At 34.4% G+C, this 27,937-nt stretch overlaps 2 protein-coding genes across 2 annotated transcripts; one reads left to right on the top strand and one right to left on the bottom strand.

Moving 5' to 3' along the window:
* Positions 1–6,686: 6,686 nt before the first annotated feature.
* LOC126656750 (zinc finger BED domain-containing protein RICESLEEPER 2-like) lies at positions 6,687–13,991 on the top strand. Its single transcript, XM_056103747.1, has 7 exons — positions 6,687–6,866; positions 8,828–8,879; positions 9,207–9,241; positions 9,523–11,692; positions 11,784–11,856; positions 11,951–12,038; positions 13,935–13,991. Exons 1-7 carry the CDS (start codon positions 6,687–6,689, stop codon positions 13,989–13,991), a joined length of 2,655 nt encoding a protein of 884 aa, XP_055959722.1.
* Positions 13,992–14,000: 9 nt separating this feature from the next.
* Positions 14,001–16,853, bottom strand: LOC126656752 (uncharacterized). The gene is made up of 4 exons (XM_050351354.1): positions 15,672–16,853; positions 14,475–14,552; positions 14,299–14,373; positions 14,001–14,072 (listed from the first exon to the last, which is right to left on the bottom strand). Exons 1-4 carry the CDS (start codon positions 16,851–16,853, stop codon positions 14,001–14,003), a joined length of 1,407 nt encoding a protein of 468 aa, XP_050207311.1.
* Between the last annotated feature and the right edge of the window lie 11,084 nt (positions 16,854–27,937).

The raw sequence follows: 27,937 nt of genomic DNA on the forward strand, positions 1-27,937 counted from the left end.
TGACTGAATTTTGATTCGTTTTATTTTGGTTTCTAAACTTTAATTTCATTTTTACAGATTATTTTCAACCAAAATGTTGACTTGGCAGCCAAATTTTGACTCTTAACAATAGTTTTTTGCTTGTATTTTCTGAAAATTTATCAGTTATGCACAATTTCAATTGAGCGAGGAGTTTTTCCGGGCAAATTATGCATTCATGTCAAGATTTTAGGAAAAATAAAAAGTATGATTCAGCTGTCACGTATGCATTTTTTTTTGCTTAAAAAACTCCCGTCGAAACAAAAGTAATGTTTAGAAACCGCATTGAAAAGATATAAAAGCTTCATAACTGAATTAAAATGAATCAAAATTTGTTTAGAAGATATCCTCAGGCGTTCTACGAGTCTGTTCTAGCTTAGAGAGAATCGTGTATTCTTGTGCCTCCTGCTAATCCATTTCTCTATACTCTGAGGCAGATAACTTGTCGGCGCTTGATAACTAGCTTCCTCAATTCTTAGGCTAAGTGGTTAGCTGACTAGTGCGTGCCACTGCATGGTCTTCGTTCATTAGCTGTTACGAATATGTCCGACTCTACCGCTAGTATGGCGTGGAATAGATTATTACGGAAATCAACACTAAATTTTCTTGCAATCCTCTTTTTTTTTTTATAATTGGGGGGACTTGGGGAGCGCTTGTGGGAGGAATCGAACTCACGACCTAGCAGTTTGCTGCCTAGCGCTTATACCATTTGAGCTACCTCTTTCTGTGACATTTTTGGAGAAGCTCGTAGTTAAATGGCTTAAGTAGAGGCTGGAGCTGAATCTTGTGACTGATGATTCTGGTGTGATTTCTGATGTCTATAATAGAGAATTGCAAGACAAAGATCTTTCCATTCTGAAACGTGCAAGCGCATTCAACGATCACATGATGACGTAGAGCTCAAAAATGCTAGAAAATTTAGCCATCAATTTATTTATTGATTATTTGTTCCATTATCTCAAATATTATATTTTGGCTTAATTGCACTAAAAATCACCAACTTTCGCATGTTTTTGATATTTAACATAATATTTTCTTCTTAACATAAAAAACATCAACTTTGCATATTCGTCTACATAACTGTTTCTTTTGAAAAATTAAGCCTAAAATGGCACTGTTTTACGTTCAAAACGGCGCCGTTTCACATCCCGTTGACAAATATGCTAAAAAAAAAATGAAAGTTGGTGATTTTTTATGCCAAGAAAAGAAGATTATGTTAAATACCAAAAACACGCGAAATTTGATGATTTTTTTATGCAATTAAGCCTTATATTTTTGTGTACTTTATAGTCCTTTATGCATTCTTTCTAATGTAGTGTCCTAGTCCGTAATAATGAAATACATGCATGACCAAAAATCTGTTTTTTAAAATTTATTTAATAACTGGTACATTTTGAGATATGTTTTCATTTTAAGCGATTATACATATACTGTAAACTAGTCCTTGTAGATCTTTCAGCTAGTTATCTTTCTCTCTCTAGTCCTGTCTTCTGGGATCAAGGCTTTAGCTAATTTGTTATTTATAAACTGGAGAAATTTTTGTAATTTTTATGCCACTTGTTACTTATTGCATTTGCTAATCTTTTTTAAGGTTTTTTTTGACACAAGTTGATTTTTCTTTGTCAATATCGATATAAACTCACTGACTGCAATCAAAAAACTTCGATCAATTATAATGTCTGTGAAACTCCCCGAACTCCTTGTCTGCTAGTAGGTTGCCTTATAGAACCTAGGATAATTATCAAACACATCTCGAGTGAGAATCTATCTCGATAGATATTTTAGACTTGACAATAAATTGTATTCACATAACCTGTCGTGTTATTGCGCCTAACCCGATACGTTTCTATTTTCTTATCGATATAGCAATTTTCTATTTCTTTTATGCTTTTAGGTTTATTTTTAAACCTACATTTCAAAGTGTTATTTGATTTATTTATCAAATAACTTACTCTATGTTTGATTTCAAACTTAACATTTGAACGCATATTATTTCGTCGAATAATTGACCTCGTAATCGATTTCGATCGTTATTTGATTTCCGTGTGAAATAACTCAACTTACTATATCGACTTATTATTACTCTTTTATAGTTATTCTATACCTCAAAATCATTATTTAAAATGATTTATACATTAATTAGAATCGTTTAACGATTTATCGTAAAATCGTCAAACTAGCTCGCGTAACTTCGTATCGAAACTATTACGCATTGGTTCTAAATTCCTATCGAAATCATACTTCTTTTCTTAGACCATTCAGCCATCATATTCCATCATAACCTTATACAATCCAAGACTTTATTATCATTAAAATCATTTGGACATGAATTACACATATGGCCGAACTTTAATCAAATTTTCAATCAAAATTTAACAATCACATACAACTTCAATTCATCTATACTAACTCAAATCCAATGCTTATAATCATTATTTAAACCTTATATCATCACCTAACATCATGGCCGAACCCTAACCAACTTTCATTTCAAAAATTCAACAACTTAACTCAATCACTTAACAATCCATAATTCAATTATAACAACACAATTCCATTGCTTAACACCATGAATTGATCAAGCATCCTAAATTTAACTCAATTGCCAAAACATTAAGCCAAAGATTCAAAAATTCTAGCTCACCTTGGTTAATGACTATGCCGAAGGTTTAGCATGAACAATCACTATCAAATATGCTCCATACAATCTCCTAAACACCTTACAACATCAAACACATAAAAATCTACATTAAACCTAACTTTTCTTTACTTCAATTAACTAAAATTGACTAAGCAATCCATGAATTGTTAAGCTTACCTTAATTGATTATCTTGAGGTTTATGATGATTTGCAACAAAAATTGTCAACTTTGATGAAGGATTGATAATGCTTTGGTGAGGGGGAGGTGGTTCGGCAATTAGAGACCAAAAATGGGGTTTTGGAGTTTCTTTCTCAATCTTAAGTTTGTGGATAAAAGTCCACTTTGACTCGAAGTGGCTAAAACTCCATTTTGGCTCAAAACGGTTAATTTGTACTTTAACTCGAATTCTCAATGAGCCGACGTGCTTAAATTTCGAACCACCTCAAAAATCCTTTTTCAATAAATTCTTAATAATATTTCACGGATGTTGGCGTGAAAATTATTAGCTCGGGAGTTATACTTTATTTTATATCAATTATCTTTGGCTTAAATGTACAAAAAATCACCAACTTTCGCGTGTTAGTATTTAACATAATCTTTAGTTTTGGCAAAAAAGTACATGAACTTTCAAAATTTTGCAATTAAAGACATCAGCACTGTTTTGGATGTAAAACGACATCGTTTTACTTTACAACGACGTCGTTTTAGATGTAAAATAACACTAGTTTTCAAAGGATCTTAATTGCAAAAAATTGGAAAGTTCATGTTAAATATATCAAAATTAAAAGATTATATTAAATATTAAAAACATACGAAAGTTGGTGATTTTTGGTGCATTTAAGCCATTATCTTTAACTTTCACTTAGTCCCGCTAACAACCGCTTCGACGAATAATAATTTATACTTTAAAGTATTATTTTGCGATCCATTTATATTTCTTAAGTCGAGTTCCATTCCCAACCTACTTGACCCAAATTCTAAAATTTAAGACTCGTGACAAGATCCAATTATCGTAATATTTTTAGGGTTATTACACACACGTTGGTGCTTCTGCCAGTTCCTTTTCTCTCGTTGCTTGGATGCTCGTTGCTCCCTCTTGCCTTGTTTTATTTGCTTCCATAGTTAATTCCGTTGATTCTCTGTTTGTAACTTTGCATATTCCTCCTACTCTTGCAGCTTCCTCTTGTTTTTCCATATGGTCTCCTTGTCGGGGTTTGGGATATTAGTGTACTTGTGGCTTTGTCTATCATTGTGGCTATATCCTCGCGAAATCCACTTATGGCGTTGTCAACAATCTGAAAAATTATCTCATGGAGTGTTGATTCAGATTTCTCCCGTGTGCTTGGGTTTGACGTTCTGAATCCTTTAAACATGACAGCTAATCGTGTCGCTTATATCTGTGTAAGCGGTGTAAGGGGCAAGATGGTTTACATGTGTCTTTTGCATGTGGAGGTGGAAGAGGAGGCATTTCTCTAGTTTTTTGTGGTAGAAGAGATTTTTCTTTGGATATGGTTGAGGATAAATTTTTTTTTTATTTCTGTCATTTTGAGATCCAATCACTGAATTGTTTCCCTAGGATTTTTTGTTTTCAAAAATGGCGCCAAATGATTGATCCAGATATACATGTTAAGGTAAGTCCTCGGGTGATGCAGATGCGAGCTGGATCTAGATACGGCTTGAACTATCTGCATAGGACAAATGTAAAATGGAGCAACAGTGGAACTTGGGCTTTGGGCCTCGAGTTCACGCCGATGCTTATGTTATTGAGGTATTAAATGTATATAATAAATGAACGTAAGAAAAAAACATGGGAATAAAACTGTTTCTTTTTTTATAGATTTCTCAGCGTGAACTTTCTTGCTTCCATGATATGAGATTTTTATAGTGTTTTTTAATTATATTATGAATAGGATATGGATTTGATAGCCTATATAGAAAGTGCTCAGTCTTGCCCTTCTTGAACTTCTCTCTTAAATTATTTTTTAAGATGCTCTTCATACAAAACATTCTTGAATCATCATTGATCATTATTCTAGTACTTATGTTTAAGAGTCTCCAATTTAAATACATACTATTCCTTCCACTTCCTTTATGTTTTTGCCGCCGACGCTCATCCTCACGCTAAAATCATATCTGAAAATGGTATGAAATCAGATTTGAAAATAGTATATTCTTTATTTAAATTGTTTTTTTTTTCAAAACAATATATTATTTGTATTATATATGAATCATATATGAATTATATACTAAATATATAAAAAATTAAAAAATTAAAAAATTATATGTATATTATTCAAAGTCGTACGAAATGTCTACTAAATATATACAAAATCATATTTTTTAATAAAAAATGTATTTTTGTTAAAAGAAGTTAAAAAATAGTATTTTTGTTATTATTTTAAAAAACAAATCTGTATTTTAGTAAAAAAAATTAAATTGTAGTTTTATAAATATTTTTTGTGTTCCAAGTAATTATGTCTAACACCTCATTTAATCTCAATGTTTTGTATAATTAAGTCTATAATTAAATGAGATTCAGATTGTGGGCTGGTTTTGTTGTGCATGAGCTTAGTTTAGCCCACGATCCAGGTAGAAATAGCTAGGGCTTGAACACAAGCAACCCATTGTAGGAGACAAACTTAGCAAACATTTCATCTCGTGAAATTAAGCTACACCTCACAGTTCATGTCTACGGGTTATGAATTGAATTTGAATAGTTTTTTTATAAACACAAAATACATTATTAACCTAAATATGAAAACAATATAATTAGTAATCATATTTCATTTATAAAATTCAAACACGGCATATTTATAATACAAATTATATGATACAATATTGTATAAACATAAAAATATTAGTACAGCAACTTGTTTATAATAACACATTTAATACAACTATTAACACTTCTTTAATTAAAAAATTTGATGAAGTTATAAAGCTTAAAATTAATATTTTTAATAATTTTTTCGAATTCTATTAAAATGGATTAGATGTGTTTAGACACAAAATTAGTCGTATTATAAATGGGTTGGTCACTTTTTAGCATGGACATGTTTACATCAAATGTGAAGCGCTTTGATTATGTATTTCGTATCATTTAATAGTATTGTGTGTAAAATTGACAAATATGATTCAAGCCACGGAAAGAAAAATTGGTACCTTTAAATAAGAATGAAAAGATGGAATTAAGGTACCGATTTGTTGGGCATATTTAAAATAAGGCCTAATACCTTAAAAAAACACCTATCTTTTAATCTCTTTTTAATCATATTCTAAGATTGAAATCTGGTCAATTTTACCCTATTTCACATTTTTGTGTTTCAATTGTACCTTGAAATATTAAATTGACATAGTTTTCATTTGAAAAAAATTCAATAACGTTCTCCATGTCTAGCATATATTAATTGTATAGTTTAAAATTTATTTAAATTTAATTAAATTAATTAAGAATTTAAATTAGTTCTAATTTAATTATGGTTTTTAGTTAATTTTAAAAAATAAAGAATTTATTTGTACTTTTTTAAATGGAAATAAATTTAATTTTATATTTAAATTAGCTAATTGAATGATTTCATCATTTAAGTAAAAACAATTGACAAAAATTAAAAAATTGTGGTACAATTGAAATAATAAAATGCGAAACATAATAAAATTGACCAATTTTTAACGTCGGAATAGGATTGAAAAGAGAGAAAGGTCGGGGCTTTTTAAGGCATTAGGCGTTAAAATAATAACAATAAATCAATAAAACCATCTTAAGAGGAACTTACGTCTTACGGTATAGATAGATGATCGTGAAATATATTTAGGCATGCATTACTTAATCACATAACTTGTTTGTTAATGACTTAACTTAATCTTAAAGCGATCAATCCTTTTCTTGAATTCACCGTCATTTTGCCGTGAAAATACAAGCATTAAATAGGCCAAAGTATCATGGAGTGCAATTCTATTATTTTGCATATTCATATTCATATATAAATATATTAGAATATTTAAAAATCGAAAAAGAAAGAGAAAGAAATGTGTTTCAATTTAGGATACAATTTCAAGAACGGAAAATTTGTTCGTGTTAAGGAAAGCGATGATGACGGAGAAGAATTCGAAGGCAACGGTTTGCTTTCAAAAGAAATTCGAAGATGGAAGAAGCAACAAGAATTGTTACAAGTAGAAGCATCCACACCTTCATCCAAATGCAATCATGTGTCTTCTTCTTGATATCCTTTTTGACTTTCGTAAGGTGTGATGAATTTTGTATCTTTTCAATTTTATATATATAGCGAAAAATAATGAAAAATATTGTATGTGCTGAGAGGATCTCAATCTAATTAAAATATTCGGATGCATTTTCTGATTTTTTAAATCCAAAATGATAACAATATATTTATAATTAATTAATTTCATATATTTATTTCTCTGAGTTTAATGTTTTGCTTATACATCTTCAAGGAGATGTACATGGTTTTCCTCACATGTTTTTAGGAAAAACGAAATTTAGCAACTCTGTGAATTTTCTTTGGTTCGAAAAATTCTTATCTAAAGTGGGTCTCGGGAATGTTCAATCAAAAGTGGCCCGCCATAAAAAGTTTCTTGCACTCTCTTTAAGTGATAATTAAAATATAGAAATACACTATAGAAGGAATGTAAGAAATCTTTATTTGGAGTAAAATTTATATAAAGTTCTTTTTAAGTCGAAAGAACAGAATTGGTAAATAATCGACTTTTGAAATTTTCTGTGGTGCTCACTCGCTGTTAAATACTAACGGTATAAAAATATACGCATATAAAAATTATAAATAAATTCATATAGAAGTCTCTCTATTATGTTATTCTTTTTTAAAAGTCCCTATATTATAACTTTTTTGTTTTAGAGGTCTTTCATAGACTCACGCTTTTAACAAATCGTGTGGAATATAAGGACTTTTAAAACAAGAATGGTATAATATAAGGACACCTACATAAATTTATTTATAATTTTTTATATGCATACATTTTTGTACATTATTATTTAACGGCAACTAAAACACATGTAGAGAGTTCCGTCCATTGAGAGACTTAATAAATAAATAAAATAGTTGTATGGGGACTAAATAAAATAAAATTGAATAAGAAGAACAAAAAAGAGTACATGAACATTCATACGGATTAAGCCAAAAAATATACTCAAAATGACTAAAGTCTAACATAATGTATTTTAATAGGATTAGATTGCCGGACATATCAATAATTTCTTCTTGAATCCTGCATTTGAAAATTAGATGGTTACATTTTTTTTAAATTTTTTTCACCTTACAAATCTTACATGTTTCACTTCAATATATATTATCTAAAGTTGAAAATAAGTTGGAAGTATGTCCCTTACATTATCAAGATAGCAACGGTATGGGTAGAGAATATATATTCCAACGTTAAGGGAAAAAGCAATCAAGTGAGTGGAACTGCTGCAAAACATTAGTATCATCAATTCAGAAGCACTAAAAAGGCATTATAAATGGACAATACTTGCACCATATAATCTTGAGCCGTCCATATAAGGCAGAACAATCATGTTTTGCAGTCCTTCACTTAATATTTTTTTTTAGTATTTTTGACGTTTTTTGAATGACCCTCAATTATGAGATAGCACCTTTAAACCTTTCACATTCAGATTAATTCCCACTCAAACCGTGTAGGTCACTTGCAAGAGGCAAAATTTGACCCCAAATTTTAAATTGCTGCATATAGGGCTGAGCAAAAACCGAGTCAAACCGAAAAATCGAGTCAAACCGAACCGAAATAAATAATGGAGTGGTTAGAATGGAGTAAATGGAGTGGTTTGGTGTTAGGGTAAGAAAAAACTCGGTTTATGGAGTTGGTTTGGATTTTCCCTTCGGTGACCGAACCGAACCGAGGAAAACCGAATATAAAACTACGTCGTTTTATACAAGAAACCCTAGGATATATAAATAATTTTATTTCCTAAACCTAACCCTAAAAACTGATCTCTCGCTCTCATTTGCACCGCCTCACTCTCTCTCTAAAAAACGCTCCTCCTTCTCTCTACGAAACCCTAACAATTTAAGCCTAATCGCTCGACTTATCTCTCATTTTAGCAGATAATCTTCCCTTCCCAGCATAGTCTACCATCGATTCTTCGTTTGCTAGCATTTGTTTCTCTGTTCCAGTCTTCCAGTGAAGTTTTTATCTCCTTTGCTTGTGAAGTTTTTGGCTCGCAAAGTATCAATCGATGCTAGACTTATGCTGATTTCTGTCGAAACACAAGAATCATAAGGTAATACTAATACAAATGATTATATTTTCCTCTATTTTTTTTTATTTTGCTTTGATCTAACATTTTTATTTTTATTTTTGTCTCTTCTTGTAGATTGTGTTTCCTTTATGACCTAAAAAAGAGTTATTAAGGTAAACCCTTATCTGTGGACTCTGTTACTGTCAATTTCTATCCCATGTCTCTCTGTTTTGATTCGTATTGATTCGTGGTTTTGATTGCTAATATCGGTCATGTTTTCATGTTTCAATGGCTGAAATTTGTTGGTATTAAAGGCTTTGGTGGAAGCCCCAATCTGCACTATTCTAAGGTAAAACCTAATGCTTGCTTTCCTGAGTTCTTGTATTGTTGTTGATGTTTGGTCTTTGATTTTCTTGTGTTCCATGTCTCTGAGTTTGGTTGTTTCTTCTTATTTCATGAACTCTTTGCACAAATTGGTGCTTAAAGCTTTGGTGGAAGCTCTGTTTTTGTTATACAAAGGTAATGTTTTGGCTTTTATGATTAAAATGTTTGTTTATTATGTTTTTATTTTGATTAAGATTGTGTATGACCTAATCTGTGTTTTTATTTTCTGTGTTTGTGTTTTTGTAGATGGACACTGATTCTGACCCTGCAATTGACCTTAATTCTGAAATTGATCTAGAAGCCATTACTGGCCAACTTCCTGTTGTCCAAGAGATTGCCCCAGATGGTAATGGTGGACAAAGTCCAGTGGAAGCAAATGCAGTGACTAACCCAGACCATGCTGGTGGTAGTGGACCTAGTGGTGGACAAAATAATCCAGTGGAAGCAAATACTAGAAAGAGAAAGGAAGTCCACCAAAGATCAATTGTTTGGGACCATTTCAATGCTATTAAAGATGCTGATGGGGTAATCATACAAGCTAAGTGTTCTTACTGTGCTCGTATTTATAACTGTCATGCCAAAAAAAATGGTTCATCTACTTTGAGAGGTCACATGCTTAGATGCAGTAAGCACCCGCATAGTTTAGAAACCAGACAAGCTTTATTATCCTTTCAGCCTGCTGTAAATGTGGGTGTAGTCCCTAATAGTGGTCCTCAAATGTGCAATGTTGCTAATTGGAAATTTGATCAGGAAGCCATTAGAAAGGCTGTGTCATACATGATTGTGGTTGATGAATTGCCTCTGAAATTTGTTGAGAAACAGGGTTTTAAAAAGTTGATGAGTATTGCATGTCCTAGGTTTAAAATTCCATCTAGATGGACTGTAAATAGAGACTGCTATGCCATGTTTGTGGAAGAGAAGCTGAAACTGAAACATTTTATGAAATTTAATACTCAGAGAGTAAGTCTAACTAGTGATGCATGGACTTCTAATCAAAGAATTAATTACATGTGTGTCACTGCCCATTTCATAGACACTGAGTGGAAGCTTCATAAAAAAATAATTTCTTTTGTACCTTGTTCTAGGCATAAGGGTGAATACTTGTCTAAGGCTTTAGAAACCTGTTTGCAAGAGTGGGGGCTCAAGAATATCTTTACTGTGACCCTTGATAATGCTGAAAATAATACTGCTGCCTTTTTCATGAAAAAAATGCTGACTTGGGGTTGTAGTCCTGCTAGATGTAAATTTGCTCACATGAGATGCATAGCTCATATTCTTAATCTGGTTGTGTCTGATGGTCTAAAAGAAAGTGGAGCTTCTGTTCAAAAAGTTAGGGGGGTTGTTAGATATATTAAAAACTCACCTCTTAGACTAAGTAAGTTTAAGGAATGTAAAAAGACATGTGAGTTAGAATGTAAGCGTTCATTATGTCTAGATGTCCCAACTAGATGGAATTCAACTTATCTCATGTTGAATACTGCCTGTTTGTATCAAAAAGTCTTTGAGGAGTATGAAGAAACAGAGTCAAGCTTTAAAAAAGATTTGGGTGATAGTGTTCCTGGTTTCTTGGATTGGGAACATGTTAGGGAGTTATGTGGCATGTTAGAATGTTTTTACAAAATGACATTGAGAATTTCTGGTTCTCTTTATGTGACTTCTAACAACCATTTCAATGAAATTTCTGATTTGTGTACAATCTTGCAAGACTGGACAAGGTCTGATGATGTGTCATTGAGGTCTATGGGGTCTAAAATGAAACAAAAATTTGATAAATACTGGGGTGATCCTATTGTAATGAACAAGTTGATATTCTTTGCCAACATTTTAGATCCTAGGGATATAATTCTTTATTTGGAGTACACATTGACTCATATGTATGGTGTTCAAGAGGGTAAATTTCTGTTTTCTGGTCTGATGGATGATTTGCTTGCATTATTCAATGACTATGAATTACAACATAAGAAAGAAAAGGCCATTGGTGGTGGCCAGACTAGTGTGTCATCTGAGCATGTTGGTGGCTTATCTCAAGCCAATTCTGTGCTGAAAGAGAGGTATCTACAAGAAATGAAGGAGACTGGTGGTGTTGGTGGGACCAAGAAATCTGAATTGGATTTGTACCTTGGAGAGGCAGTAGTTGCAAATGAGGAGAATTTTGACATTCTCAGATGGTGGAAGCTGAACTCAGAGAGGTTGCCTGTCCTCTCTAAAATGGCTAGAGACATTCTTGCAGTCCCAGTCTCCACAGTTGCTTCTGAGTCAGCATTTAGCACTGGTGGAAGAGTGCTAGATGACTTCAGGAGTAGCCTGACTCCAACACTTGTGGAAGCTCTAATCTGCACTCAGGATTGGCTTAAAGACCCAACTAAACCTGTTTCTGTTGAGGAGTCTTTGGATGAATTGGAGCAGTTTGAAGAAGGTATTATACTGTCAAACTTAAATTTTAGTTTATTTACATTTTACTTTGATTATTTATGAATTATTAACTCTCTATTATTCTTTTTTTGCAGGCTTTCATGAACCAACCAATGCTAACACTAATGCTGTTGTTTGTCTATATGTCCTTTTCTCAATTTACTTGATGTTTGTTTGGTCATATGACATGTTGGCATGTTGGACTAGGAAGCCAAATCTGAGCTTGTTGCCTTTATGATCTAGTTGCCTTCTGATAAGTTAGCATAGACATAGTTTATATGTGTGTTGTTGGATTTGATTTCTCTGTCTTTATGCTTCATATTGGCTGTGATGATGCTTCCACCATCCAAGTTTGAATACTAATGACTGTAAATTGATGAGGCACTATATTTATGCCACCATTTTATGGACTTAGTGTTTGTGCTTGACATATCTTATATCTGAGCCTTTAAAGCTTTTGACATTGCTGATGAGATCTATTTATGTTTTTCTGTTGATTTATCTGCTATGTCTTTGCTAATTTATCATTACATATTTTGGCTGTGATGAAGCTTCCACTTGTTTAAGTCTGATAGCTTGATCATTAACTGTGTGACATTAATTGTTGCCTTTAATTGATTTGATCATTAACTGTGTGACATTAATTGTTGCCTTTTAATTGATTTGAGCTTAAATGACTTATATTTGAAGTCTGAGCCTTTTTCTTTTACTTACATTAATGTGAATACTATTTTGCTTTTGGATACTGTCTTATTTCATTGTGTTATTTTGCAGGATTGACTTGTGAAGGAAATTTTGAAGCTGTACAGGCTTGTTTTGACCTAAAACTGACAGATTTAGGGTATATTTTTGGTGAATATTTTGTACACCCATTAATTGTAAAAATGTAATAGCTTAGTTATGTTTTTTTGTAAAGCTAAGCTATAGTTTAGTATACTAAACTTGATATTTATATAGGCTTAGTGATGGGTGATTTTGAGCCAATGCAATTATGAAAAATTGCAAATGATTGGCCTTTTGATTATAATTTGTAATTTTTTGTAAAACTGTCAAATATATATAGTTTATTATTATTTTCTGTATATTTAAAATTCGGTTCAAACGGCTCGGTTCGGACGGTTAAACCGAACTTTCGGTCCACCGAACCGAAAAACCGTATACCGAATTACATGGTTTGGTTCTCTTAAAATAAAAATGGTTTGGTTCGGTTTTGGGAATTTGGACTCCGCACCGAACCGAACCGAACCGTGCTCGGCCCCAGCTGCATACATGAGTATGGTTCGAACCCGCGACTTCACTTAAGCTAGAAGAGTGTCTTACCAACTCAATTGTGACTTGGAGTTTCCTTCACCAAATATTTTAATATTATAAAAAGAAAAAATATTGATGTCTCTTCCGTTATATTCAAAGTTAAAAGTTGTTAAAATGATTTAAGTAAAATTATTTATCTATTCTGAATTATAAACTTTATGTCATATATAGTTTGTGTTAAAATAATTATTTGTCCGATATTTTTTGTTGAAAGTTTAATATTGTGCTTCACTTAGAAAAATTTATCATTTTTTGCAATTCATTTTATATATCATAAAGACTTTATAAGTTGATTAAAAAAATAATAGAAAATTTTGATAAAATTATAAAGACTTTATAATTTGATTCAAAAATAATCTTAATTATGCACTAATATATTATACAACAAAATTAAATAACAAAACTATACTTTATTTTAATTCACTGGACGTCATTATTGACCCGGTTTTTAGGCTAGAATGATGATATGGCAACTAAATATTACCACTTGACAATCGTTTTTTGCTTATATTTTTATGAAAATTGTAACTTATGCATAAGTTCAATTAAACAAGAAGTTCTTTTAGCCAAATCCTGAGAAAAGGAATGGACATTCATTTGAGAGATAAAGTTTGGTAAACAATTTGAAAAAAATAAAATTGAAAAGAAATAAAAGTTTAGGAACAAAAAAAGATTAAGTTTGATCATCAAAATAATATATTATGATAGTTTGGGTACCCCAGTGTCTATTATCCGATTTTTTAATATAAACTTATAATAAAAAAGGGAAAAGGGTCTTTATTGATAGACAAGAAAAATTATTATTGATTACAAAAATAAATCAATAAGATGCAAGCTTATATGTAGAAGAAGAAAAATAACGGCCCCCTAACTAAATCACTAATAGAATTGCTAACTAGGCAACAAAGAATTGGCATGTGTATATCTTCTTGCAGGAATGCACACAGATTATTGACATGGAAACTTTAGTTGCTGATAGCATAATCTTGTGATATCCGCCCTCAAGATGGACGATACATATTAAGAGGACGAAGTTTAGCAGTAGCAGAATTAAAGGTAGCAGGAGATAAGGGCTTTGTAAAACAAATTACAAATTGCATATCAGATCAAACTTCATGGGAAGAAGATGCAAAAATTTGTGCCAATTTTTTTCTCTGATGATGTGGCAGCCTATTTCAATATGCGTACTTATTTCATGATAAACATGATTGTGAGCTAATTGAATGATTGAAATGTTATAACAATATAGATTTTGGTAAGGGCCGGGACACATTGCTGCAAATCCAAAAATAAGTATACAAGCCATTGAAGCTCACAAGTAAGGCCAGTAAGAGCTCTATACTCAGCTTCTGAACTAGACCGAAGAACAGTAGCCTATTTCTTAGAATATCATGCGATCAGAGAAGCACCAAAGAAAAACCAATTTCCTAAGATTGATTTTCTTGTGTCAACGCTGGAAGCCCAAACACAAGTACTTTAATATCAAAATGAAAAGTAAAATAAAGGACCTTTCTATGAGCTCCTTTAATAAACCTCACAACTTTGTGCATAGTCTGAATATGAGCATTTGTGGGGTAATCAAGAAATGGAACAATTGATGAGCAGCAAATGAAAGATTTTCCTTTTTGGTACGAAGATAGAGAAGCTTCCCAAAAAGTTTTATCTATTTTATATTATCTCGCAGAAGGTTAGAGATATTTTTAAGTTATTCTTAGAAGTCATAATAGGGATATTAGCAGGTTTGTAAAACTAGTTTCTTTTAAAATATCCAAAGCATAATTTCTTTGAGAAAGACTAATTCAATAACCCGTCTCAGAGCACTTTTGACACTTAGGTTAATCGCTTCCAGTCTCCGGTTCGGATTTGGAGTTCTGAAATCTTGAAAGTGGATACCTGACCTTGTCGTTTGTGTATGTGCTATCTTCGGCTGTCCCTCTGTGATCTAGTGGCAGAAGGGCCTTTTATTTGGATGTGAAGTTCGATGGGTTTTTATTGATTTCCGTCATTTTAGTATCCAGTCACTAAATTTTTTATTAGGATGTTTCGTTTCCATAGACGACGCCAAATGATGGATCCACAAAGACGGGTAAGGATATGTTTGAGGACGTGCGGATCCGGTTGGTGTGTAGATGTGGACTAAGTTAGCTACGGAAGATAAATTCACAAAGAAACAAAGGGAAAATTTGGGCTTTGGGCTCCGAATTTCTTCTTAGTTAGTGGGTAGATATAGTATTAAGTCTTTGTGATAGATGAGCGTAAGTTTGTAAGAGACTAGGACTGTTACCTTTTGTAGGTTTTTCCGTATGATCTTTCTTTGGCGATGTGAGACTTTGAATTTTATTAATATTCCATTAGATATTAACCCTTTTGTTAACTAAATTGCACCCTACCTGAAATTATAATCTGGATTCGTGATATAAGTTCAGTTTGTGTTGTCATTATGAGTATCGATTAAATCAAGCTTTTGCTATTAAATCAATCAATTAGTTGAGTCCATCAATTTCCAAATTGGAAATCTACCAAAATTTTTTTTTCCTTAGATAGAAAGAAGAGGTACGGACCTCAAATACAGATAGAAATTAGACCAGTGTACGTAAAAAGGTTCTTTTTTCCGTCACGGCCTTTTTGTGGGCATCTAGATTTGACTTCCGACTAATCCAGACAAAACGCACCTCTTCGAAGAAGTCTTTTAAATGCCAAATATCCTGACAGATTCCCCATCCTGTCGCTAAGGAACAATTTCCCGAGTTTACGGAATCGGTCACCTGAATGGCATCTCCCTCAAAGATCACATTTCTCCACCCTTTCATCTTGGCCCAACGCATTGCTTCTCGTAAGGCTAAGAATTCTAAAATTCCAGGGTCCCAAATGCCTCTAAAAATGTTACTCTCAGCACCCTGAACAACTCCATTCGCAAGTTTTGCCACCCTTGCTACCGTACCAAATTTATACTCTTTATTTGTTGCTCCATCATAGCTGATACGAACAAAGTGATCTGGGTACGTTGATCTACTCCGGCAAGTTGGTTGTCTCTGCCTATTGCCACCCAACTTAGATAGGATTTGCTGGTTGAGTGTTAATGCCGTTTGGTATTCCTCTACATTCTTAACTGCCACCTGGACTGTATCCTCAATTGTCCAAATTACTTCCTTAAAAGCTTTATTGTTCCGGGCCTTCCAAATTGCCCAAATGAGGAAGAAAAATAGTTGTATACTCTCCTCTGATCTATCTAGCTCCTGCATCTCAGAAATAAGCTTGGACCAAATATTGTGGAAGTTTGTGTTTTCTATACTGCGGCTTTGTAGCGCTAGTGGTGATAGGAACCATACTTTCGCTGCGAAGTCGCAATGAAACAGAAGATGAACTCTATCTTCCTCCTGATGGCAATGTGGGCATTTATGCTCCGTTTTCAGGCGAAAGTTTAATGCTTCACAGGTTGGTATGCCATTCCACAGTAGTTTCCATAAGAAAATTTTGATTTTGTTTGGAACATTGGCATCCCAAATCGTCTTCCAATTTGCTGGGTTGATGTTGTCTGTTGATGTTTGAATATCCTCTTCAATGTTTGGGGTTATTCTGTTCATTGCTTTGTGGTAGCCTGACTTTGCTGTGTATTTGCCATCTTTAGAATCATTCCAGATTAACCTATCTTGTGACAGGTATATTGGTAAGGGAATTGTAAGAATGGCCTCCGCATCCTCATTAATAAACAACTGCTGCAGCTTTTGGATGTCCCATTGTGAAGTGCCTGCCGCCATCAGATCTATTACCTTGGAAGGAATCATATCTTGTGTAATGTTATCTTTAAGTCTCGGAATGTAAGGATACTGTAATGGTATCCATGGGTCTTGCATTGTATTGATTTTGATTCCTGAATTCACTTGCCACCTTACCCCTTGTCTCAGCAGTGTGATGCCGTAGTGTAAACTTTACCATCCCCAAGAGGTACCTTTCCCTTTCTGCGCCTGAAACATATTAGTGTCATGGAAATATTTCCCTTGGAGAAGGCTATAAAGGACTGATTCCTCGTTGGATAATATGCGCCAAGCCTGTTTTGCAAGTAGTGCTTGATTAAAAGCTCTTAGGTCCTTGAATCCTAGACCTCCTTCCCCTTTTGCTTTGCACATTTTCTCCCAGGCGATCCATGATATTTTCCGTTCATCTCCTGTCTGTCCCCACCAGAACCGATTAATGAGTTGGTTTACCCTCTGGCACAATGAATGGGGGAGTTTAAAAGCCATCATAGCATAGACCGGAATTGCTGACAAGACTGCTTTTATTAGGATTTCCTTTCCACCTTGTGAAAGTAGCTTCCCTTTCCAGCCAGCTAGCTTATTGTTGATTTTGGCTAGCAAACCTGCAAATGTGTTGAATTTTGAGGGCAGTATATTTGCTGGTAAGCCTAGATACTTGTCTTCATTTCCCATGTGAACGACCTGCAGGGCGGAAGTAAACAGTTCTCTTCGTTGTCTTGGCATGTTCTTGCTAAAACAGATTGCAGATTTGTTGTAGTTGACCTCTTGACCACTTAATCTCCCATAACTCTTCAGGATCTCTTTAATACTGCCTACTGCTTCCATGGTTGCTTTTGTAAAAAACATAGAGTCATCTGCAAAGAAGATATGGCTTATTGACGGGCATCGACTAGTTACTCTAATTCCCTGCAGTCTGTGTTCTCTTTCGGCTTTAGTAATGAGATGTGATAATCCTTCAGCACACAGGACAAATAGGAGTGGCGATAGGGGATCGCCTTGTCTTAGACCTCGTGAGGGCCTAAAGTAATCTTTTGGAACACCATTTATCTTGATTGAGTAGCTCACAGTCGTTACACACTCCATTATCCAGTTAACAAAGGTAATCTCAAAACCCCATGCTAGCATAATGTTTCTAAGATACTTCCATTCCACCCTATCGTATGCTTTGCTTATATCTAGTTTTAGAGCTAGATATTCGTCCTTCCCAGATTTTTTGTTTTTTAGAAAGTGAAACATTTCATGCGCAATCAAGATATTGTCTGAAATGGACCGTCCTTTGATAAACGCATTTTGTGAATCATTCATAATTTTTGGAAGGACCTTCTGTAGTCTACTAGCTAAAATTTTTGAAATAATTTTGTAGAAAACTGAGCATAAGCTGATGGGTCTAAGGTCAGAGACGTGCATTGGTTGAAATACCTTTGGTATCAGGGCGATGACTGTATGGTTCATACTTTTGAGGAGTTTCCCTTCCCTGAAGAAGTCCTGAATTGCTTCACATATGTCGGTCTGAATAATACTCCAGTAGTGTTGTAGGAAAAAAGATGTAAATCCGTCAAACCCTGGTGCTTTATTCGGATTGATGGAAAACACTGCTTCTCTTATTTCCATGGCCGTGATATTTGCTACCAGTTGATCATTCATTGTTGTTGTGACTTTTGCAGGAAAAGACCTCAGCATGTCATCTGCATAATGTCCTTGGGACGAGGTGTATAGCTCCCTGAAGAACGACGTGATTATACTCTCTACTTCATCTGGTTTTGAGTGCCAGATTAAGTCTTTGGAGTATATGCCTAAAATTGAATTTTGCCTTTGTCTCTGTCTTGTTTTTGCATGGAAGAATTTGGTGTTCTTGTCCCCCCATTTCAGCCAATCTTGTCTGGCTTTCTGAGACCAGTAAATCTCCTCTTCTATATGAGCTTTGGTTAACTGTTGTTCTAATGCTCTTATCACATCCCAGTCTGACGCATCTCCCAATTTATCCCTTTCTTCTCTGATTTTTATAGTTAATTCCTCAATCTGAATTTTGGAATTAGTCTTATGCCTCCTGTTCCATTGTTTCAGTTCAGCTCTAATAAGTTTCATTTTTTGGTGAACCTGAAACATTTTAGTGCCTTGTACTGCTCTGTTCCAGACTGATTTTATTATGTCTGTGGCCTTCTCTTGTGTGCCCCATCTTGTATCGAAGGAGAAGTACTTGAAATGTCTTGTTATATTGGTTGTCATATTGAGCATAATGGGTTTATGATCTGAACCAATATCACTGAGATGTTCTACCGTAGCATGTAGATGGTTCTGTTGCCATGTAGTGTTGGCTAAGAATCTATCTAGTCTGCATTGGATCATATTGGGAGGATTTCTTCTGTTGCACCATGTGAATTTGGAACCAATGTTTCCCAAGTCTATTAGTTGCATATCATTCACAAAATTGTGCAGGTCTTTGTTGTTTCGATAAGAGAATCCCATACCGCCCTGTTTTTCATCAGGGTTTAGCATAGCATTAAGGTCTCCACAAACAATATACGAAGAAAGGAGATTCTCTTTATTATAATATAGCGACTGCAACTGATTTGCCCTTGTCTGGACATTGGGATGGAGATAACAGAAAATACAGTCAAACCAACCTACATTCTGCTCCTCTATTGATACTGTAATGAAGAAACTACTAGACTGTTGTATTTCAAGCTTACAGTTATTCTTCCAAAATAGGGCTAATCCCCCAGATAATCCTATTGGATTCACTATGTGGCTATTATCAAAATGCAAAGATTTGGAAAGCTTAGAGACCTTGTGTTCGCTGTTCTTGGTCTCTATCAAAAAGAGAATCTCCGGGGAATTACTAGCACAAACCTTTTTCAGGTGATGAACTGTCAGGGGTGACCCCAAACCCTGACAGTTCCATGAGATAATCCTCATTCTGCCCCTTGGGGCCTTTTGGGGTCGGCCACCTGACCCTTCATTGTTTGCTGCGACGTTGATTCCATGATACCCATGTTCCCTTGTTGATGTTGTGTGCCATCACTTGTAAACTGGTTGTCCTCTGAGTTGAAAAAGCAGTCAACAAATTTTGAGCTGTGCCTATCTCTGCCGGTTCTGGTCACATTGAGATCGAATCCATTGTCTGGTGTTTTTCTCTTCCCTTCTACATATGTCGGAATCGATTTCCCTGCTGTAGTGTATCTCTCTGCTGGGCCTTTATCTCGTGCCAATTTCTTCCATGTAGCCTGCTTGAATTGTATGTTTTGATTGTTGAGTAGTTCTTGATTCCTTGGTTGGTTCAGCTCATCCAAGGACTGTGGGAGGGCCTGAGTTCTTGGATTAACTTCCTCTAGTAGCGCTTTAATTTCATCTCTGTCAGCCTGAAATAAGAATTGACCGTCCGGCAAGTCTTCATTGAAGCTTGGATTGATCAAATTTACTGCCAGCTCATATTGTTCTTCTATGGTGAAATCTTCATCTCTGTTCTTGGCTCTGTATTTTTCTTGCAGTCTTGGGCTGAGCATTCTTCTAAGGCCTTGTGGTAGGAAAGAAGGAGCGTTGGGTTCCCCTCCTGTAGTTTCCTGTGTTTGTTGTCGTTTGTCCATTTGCTGCATAGTATCATGGGCATTGGAGTGAGTAGCGACGATACTTTGTGATTCCACGTACCCAGGATTGATCTGATATGCCCTTTCTCCCAATGAGGATAAGAAGAGACCATTTCTGCTTAAATCTTCCCCTGTTGACGAGGACCCTGCCATGACTATGTCATTTATATACCCTGTACCTTGGTTGGGTATTTTCTCCCTCTCTTCCGCTATAGTTTGTCGGTGTATTGTGTTTTGCTTTTGTTGCTCCTGGGCTTGTCTTGTTCTCATTTGCACCAATGAAAGTTGGCTACTGTGAAGCAGCTTGGTTGTTTTCATCTTTGGGCTATACTTGAACGTCCCTGAGAAAGGAATGCCTGCCTCCTCTTGTTCCACCATGGTTTGGCAAGTATACTTGGTATGCCCAAAAATGCCACAGTAGTAGCATAGATCCGGCATCTTTTCATATTTGAACTCAACCCATTCTTTAATGCCATTCGCAGTTTTGTTGGAGAAACCAGTAGGAATTGGGTAGTGGATACTTACTTCAACCCTAAAGCGAAGGATGTTTTGTCTCCATAATAATGTAACACCCCGTATTTTTTCGGCTTGTTACGATGAGTTTTTCAATGTGTTTTGGGTTAATGTTTGGTGGTTTAGTTCCTTGGAACTTTGGTTTAGGTTGCACAATAGTTATTTCGATGTTTGGGCTTGTTTTGAGTGTGGTTCGGGCCGTGTGAATCGACCTTGGGCTTAAGGCCCAGAAAATCAATAATTTTGGAAGCAGGGGGTGTATCACGGGCGTGACAGGAGCATCACGGTCGTGATACACCATCACGGGCGCGATTTAGACATCTTGGGCGCGACGCGGCACTGTAGGGTTCGCTGTTTTGCTATAAATAGCTCCTTAACTCGATTCTTTCAGCCCTTTTTCACCCTATCAGACCTAATGCGACCCTACACTCAGATAAACCCTATTTCTATCATTGCTTTATGATCCTTGGTGGTTTTTAACAATTGATTGGTGATTATATATTCGTTTTGCGATTTCTACGCGATTTGCTTGTGGTATTCTTCGTTGGTGTGATTGTGACTCTTTTTGCTTCTTGTCCAGACCCTTCCCTAGGGTTTAATACTTATTTAATCTTGTTATTCTTCATTCTAAGGTAATGATTTCAATCTCTTATGTATTGGTGAATCGTTGTCATGTGTTTTGCGTAGAATGGCATGATTTAGGGTGTTTTGGAGTTTGGAACTTATTGTTCAATGGTCTGAGATTTATGATTTGAATAATATGTTTTAAATGGATTTTAATATGATTATAATATGATGTATTATGATTGGAATTGGATTTGCATGATTTAAACAACGAATTGGCTAATTCTAGGTTTGTATGAAATTGATTCGTTTAACGATTTGTTAGTGTTGAATCTGAGTTATTTGGGATATTATGTGTTTGTGCTACAATGGCTAATGATCTAATGAATTAAGATCTAGAAGTGAGAATTGGGTTTGATCTATTTTGTAAAAATCTCTACGATTTGCGAAATTGACAATTTTATGAAAGTTAAACGCTATAATTGCAAAATGGTTTTCAAATGCTATACCTACTGATATAATATATTCTAAGTGATGTTTTAAAGGTTTTAAATCAGTAATAACATACTTTGGTTTGTCGATTGTTGGTTTTGAATCGTTTGGCTAGTTTAGGCAATTTTCGGCAAAATTGCCATGTTTGATTATTTGAGTGCTTTGGCTTAATTTTGGTTTTATCAAATTGTTAATGGCTGGAAACTTTGTTTATAAAACGGTTTTGAACACATATAAAGATATTAGTTTCATCTTAGGTTGTTGGGTTAAACAATTTGGTTAAAGGCATGTAAGATGTTATATTGTGTGTATTGTTTTGGCTAAACTATTTTAGGTTCAAGATGAAACTTGAAAGGCGTTAAATCTTTTGATTCCATTATGTACTTTGGGTGTTACTTGCCAAGTGTTGGCAAGTTATTTGGCTTATTTGCTTATCATGATTTTGGCATTATTAAGTTAGGGAATGAGTTCTTATTTTAAACTTAGTTTTATTTAAGGATCAGATTTACTATGGTTTTACTTTGGCTTATGGTTGGGTCGGGTTAGACTTGTGTCGCCCGACATGTTGTGTTGAGCTATACTGCAGTTAAGGCTAACACACTACTTTGGAAAACTCTTTGGTTAAAAGAACTATTTAAGTCATGGAAAGGACTTCTGTTTTGCTTTTAAGGATAAGAACTCATCTAAGCTAACTTGCCTAAATTGTTTAAAGTGAATGATATGAATTCTTTGGTTTGTTTGGTACATGGATGTTTACCTTACTTGGGTTGTACTTTAGTTGTGTTCAAGATGCTAGTCCTGTGTGGAGTTTAGTATTCTTAGAGTTAGGGATTGTTCGGATTTTGACTTATATATGTTTTAGACCCGTCCACTGCTCGTGCTTCGGAGTCTACGCAGGGTTAGCTGTTTGCCAAGTTTCACGTGGACAAGCAAGCAGTGAGTTTGTGCTTACTATTTACCGCTTTATTAAGTAAATTGTTATTTTAATATTAAATATATATATTGTACGTATATTTCGAACTGTTTTTATATTATGACTTCTAGTTGGAACATGCTACCTAATGGGCATCATTAGGACTGCGTGCGCACCGGTAATGATCTGGGAAAGGTAATTATGGTAATGTGGTAACTCGGTGTGAGCATAGCTCTCGGGACCAAGTAGAGTAACTCGGTGTAGCTCAGCTCTCGGGACTCTGGTATAAGTGTGGTCAGTGGTAACTCGGTGTAGCTCAGCTCTCGGGACCAGACCTGTTGGATTATGTTTATTATTTAGAATTGTGGATTAGGGTTCCAACTATTATTCGTAATATCGTATTTAAACGTTTTAAACGGTTTCAAAGGTTTTCCACTTAATAAATGTAGATAGTGGTATAAACTCATCTCAGTATATCTGACCCCGTTGTTTTCCCAATTTTCCCCAGGGTTATGATCTGAGAGAGTCTGGTGATCTCCGCATTTACTTTTCCTCGGAGGTTTCTTTTATTTTTAATAAAACTATAAACTGTTTTATTCTTAGACCGCAGTAGTAACTAGACGTCTTTATTATTATTATTATATTTTTTTCGTATTGGTTCGACTGATTTTATTGCTTTGGCATGTTATATTATTTACATTGGTTGATGATAAACCTATTTTAGGCTCGGAATTGAATAAGCATGTTATATTAACTGTTGAATATTATAACTGTTAGTTTTAGGCTGAAGTCTCGGTTGCCCCCGAATATTGGTTTTCTGCAGGTTTATGTGATAAATGGAAGGCTAGCTACGGGTTTCGGTACTACATTACCCATACCCTAGCGCCGGTCGCGATTCATAAAAATGGGTCGTGACAAAGTTGGTATCAGAGCTTTAGTTTCGAACTAAGGCCAAATAATTGCATGTTATGTGTTTATCGCTTTGAGGTATGTTAAGTGTTGTTGTTGTGTCATAGGATCTACTGCGGAATTAGGATTCAAGTCTTGTCTTTTGAAACGTCATCATTTGTTTTCAGAATTTTCTACCTTCATCTATAGGGATGTTGAGTGTCGGTCTTATGTGTTACTGATGCTTTGCTTTGGAATGTTTACTGCTTATAGATTGGCTGACTTGTTGGCTGTTGTGCCATATATGAGATATACTTTGAATGATTTTTGTTGGCTGTGGTGCCATATATGAGATATACATTGGGTGATATTTTGTCGGCTTTTGCACCTTATATGGTGTTTACTTCGGTTGACGTTTTGGTTGACTGTTGTGCCTTATATGGTGTCTACTTAGGGTGATGCTTTCTACGATGTTGTTCGTTATATGATTTTTTACCTTGGGTGATTAGTTCTTGGCTTTTACGCCTTCGATGATTTTGATTAAAATTGGATTGTTTTCACCTTGTCGGTGAGAATAGTTTGGTTTTGCTGTGTGGTTGTGTGCCAAATAGGTTGGCACGTACTATGATACGTTAGGCGTTGGCCATATCTGGTTTTCAAAGGATTTTTGTGATAAATCTTTAAGCTTATGTTGTGGCTACACGTTGTTTGGTCACGCGTTGGTTTCATGGTTTTATTGAGAAAACTATTTCGATTTGATTTGTGTTTTGACACGAGAATCGGAAGAGAAGTCTATTGTAAAAAAAAAAATATGTGTGTGTGATTTTTAAATACTTTTCAAGTAAAAACAATTTCTCGTATCTCAGAATCTTACGTTTGACTTGGTGTTGACAAACGGTTGTTTTCAAAAACAATATTATTTATGGGATTTTCCCACCGTGTAGAAAATTCAATATTTGTGGCTGTTATTTTACCATGTTGTGGCATGTCGATGTTTGAAGCGTCGTTTGGTCATATGTTTGGTAATTTTGTTGGCTTGCTTAAGTGCTTTCAGAATGATTATTTTATATCAAAGATTTTCTCTCTTATGTTTTTTTCAAATGCTTTTAATTTTTGATACTTAGGTTGCTTGAGCTTTTATTTTGAAAATATTATGTTTTTATTAAAATGTTTTTTTGAATTTACAAATGTTTTGAATACGTTTTATAAAAGGTTATTTCGGGTTTGACAGGGGTTACCCAAGTTTGGGAGTTGAGCTTGGTAGTTGTAATGACTCGGCTAACTCGATGGTTTTATGGATTGAGATACTTTAGAAATTTTAAAGCAATTGATTTAATTGAGGAGATATCTTCGGATATTGATTTTGTTTTTAACCGTGGGACTCAACTAAATTTGGAACTCTTCTGGTTGACTATAAACTTCAAAATGAATTTTGATACGTACTTTTGAAAGATGATATATTTTATAGATTGATTTTGTTACGGAGATTCGAAATCTTGTTGTAACATGTCTTGATTTTATCTTTTAAGCATGTTAGGATTATTTTGCTTAATGACATGCTTGGTTGGTTTATGGTTGTATAATTTGTAATCTTTTGGTTTTGATTTGCGTTGTATACCTCGCATGTTGGGTTGGACTATGTTGATTTTTTTTGTTTTACCTCGTCGTGCGGAGTAGCACGTGGGGTAATTTCTTTCAAGCATTCTTTTGGCCTAACCTTGATGTTTACTTTTGATTTGTGAGTCGAACCTTCGTTTAGACCCTGTATTGCTTTAGTTTCGGTTTCAGATTACGCTGGATTTGGTATGTTGTTTTGTGGATCGAGGTCTTGAGGTTTCGATATTAGTAAGATGAACAAAGTGTTTCTTTGGTGGTTTTTGATTATCCAGGACAAGGATGTTGAAAATTCTTATTGGAAGAGATAGTTCAATATATTAATAATACACTAGTGTTTTTCATCAAGATTGGATGATGCGATGCGGGAATTAGTGGTTTGTTTTGTAGAAATATATGTGATGTATTGTTTTTCTTTGAGTTAAGTTTAAGCTTAGTTGGAGTTTATTGTCACATAAGAGATTTTATAGTAGTTATCGGTTTAAATTGTTATGTTAGTATCATATGATTTGGTAGATTGCAAGTAAGGAGTTTGAGAAATGGTTTTGAGGGTATCGAGTGCACATATCACAGAGTGTAATGTCTAGCAAATGTGTTATTGAGAAATTGATTTCAAATGAAAATTTGTGAAAGTATTTGAAATGTTTTTATCACGTAATTGTGCCCAGACATATCATGAACATGCATTTTTGTATGTCACGAATAGGAAATTGCATTGAGCACTGAGTATGTTCAAAAAAAAAAAAAATTATTGGTACTTGCATAGTAGTACATGCATCACGTGCATTGAAATGGTTAGAGTTGGATGCAACTCTTTGGGGATGAGAGGTGTCATCACCCTGGCGCACAATTATGTAAAGTGGATTTTGCAATAAAGTGTTTTTGAGAAAAATATTTTGAAACGAACTCGCGAGTCACCTTGGGATAAATGTATTTATGAAGTGGATGAATTTCAATTGGTTTGAAATTTTACCGAAAGGTAGTTAGACAAATACTCTGTGATGATGGTGCTGAATTGAGGACGAATACGTTATGATTGATCGGTTCGTAGTATCATAATTTTGGGTTTCGTAGGAAGTAGTAAATTGCACTCGAATTATTGTTGTAATAAGTATGATAGGATTTGGAGGTCAGATTGGAAGGCTTACGTGCTAACTTCCGAGTTGTGATTTGAGAGTTGTTGGATTAGGGGATTTGGTTATGCTCCACGTGCGTGTATATATTGTGATTTTAAAAGAAGTTTGGTTTTTACATGTTCGATTTTGTTTAAACATTTTGGTATACTCAAATAGAATATTGTGCGAGCGAGGATATTTTCAATATAAATTTATTTTCCCATTTTGACAAAGGATAAAATTTTATCAAGTTCGAATTAAAGAGGAAAAAAAAATTGTTAGTTGAACGGTTTTATGGATTTGAAAAATTATTTGAAAGTAAGGTGTAACTGTAAATTCAAATACGAATGTTTTGAAAATTTTAATGTGTTCTCAAAACTGGAGTTTTCCCAACAGTAATAGTATTTTGTTTTTAAATAAAAAAAAAGGAGTTATAAGATATTAAATTCTTTTAAAGAGAAGTGGGAAGTTGTAACGTTTTGTGATCTGAATTATTTACCTATAAGTTTGGTTTTGAGCATAACAAATGATCCGATTACTGGTGAATGTGATTTAGGTGAACTCTTGTTAGCAAGGTTACTGTAATATTTGGTGAAACAATTTTGAGAATTTCAGTTTGGCTCGGATTTATGAGTTAGCTAAATCGAGAATCATGATGAGTAGGTTTCGACAATAAAGGTTGGTTGATCGATACTGTTGGTTGTGAATTTTTTGTTGTTGAAAATTTGATATCGTTTTGTTTGGTTGTTTAACCTTTTGTGTGCGGTAGTTTGTGAAACAAAATTGGTATGTATGTTGTATTTAATTAATTTAGGTAACTTCGGACTGTATGCTTTCTTGGTATGAGTGGAAGAATCTTTCTAAATGGGTCGGTTTGTATGTAACTTGGAGATTTCGTCATCATAGATTAAAGTGATATATTTTTGGATTGTCGGTAGGTGTGTACGTGTTTATTGATTCGTTAAGATTGATGGTCTTGTCGAGCTTAGTCCTTGTCGTGTGTACAACTCAATTTTCATGATGCGTTAAAGTTGGCTGATTTATATTGGCGAGAACCTTATCTAGTTAATTTTGGACTAGACTGTTCGTTTGATATAACGAGTTTATTTATATCTTTGATATGGGATAATAGGTGTAGAGATGTTAAGTAGGTGACGAGTATTGCATGATGTTATTAATGGGGATTTTGAGGTTTTCATTTAAAGTGTTAGATTTTGATATTGTAAGAATTGCGATTTGAGTTTCGGGCTTCTCCTTGCACCTTGTCAAGGTTGTCTAGATAGCTGTTTGAAATCGAATGAGTTTAGTAACCTTCCTTGTGAGAATGTTAATGTTTATAGTTGAATAATCTTGGAGGTTTATATTTTGTTTAATCAAGTAATAGTTGGAGTACTGAACTGTCGAAATTTTAATTTTGCTTATACGTGGTGTGAAAATTTGGGTTGTTGTTTTATGTAAGTGGTGATTTGAGTTATCATTCGAGGTACAACGTGTCGAGTT

This window comes from Mercurialis annua, linkage group LG7 (genome assembly GCF_937616625.2).
Source record: "Mercurialis annua linkage group LG7, ddMerAnnu1.2, whole genome shotgun sequence".
Taxonomy (NCBI): domain Eukaryota; kingdom Viridiplantae; phylum Streptophyta; class Magnoliopsida; order Malpighiales; family Euphorbiaceae; genus Mercurialis; species Mercurialis annua.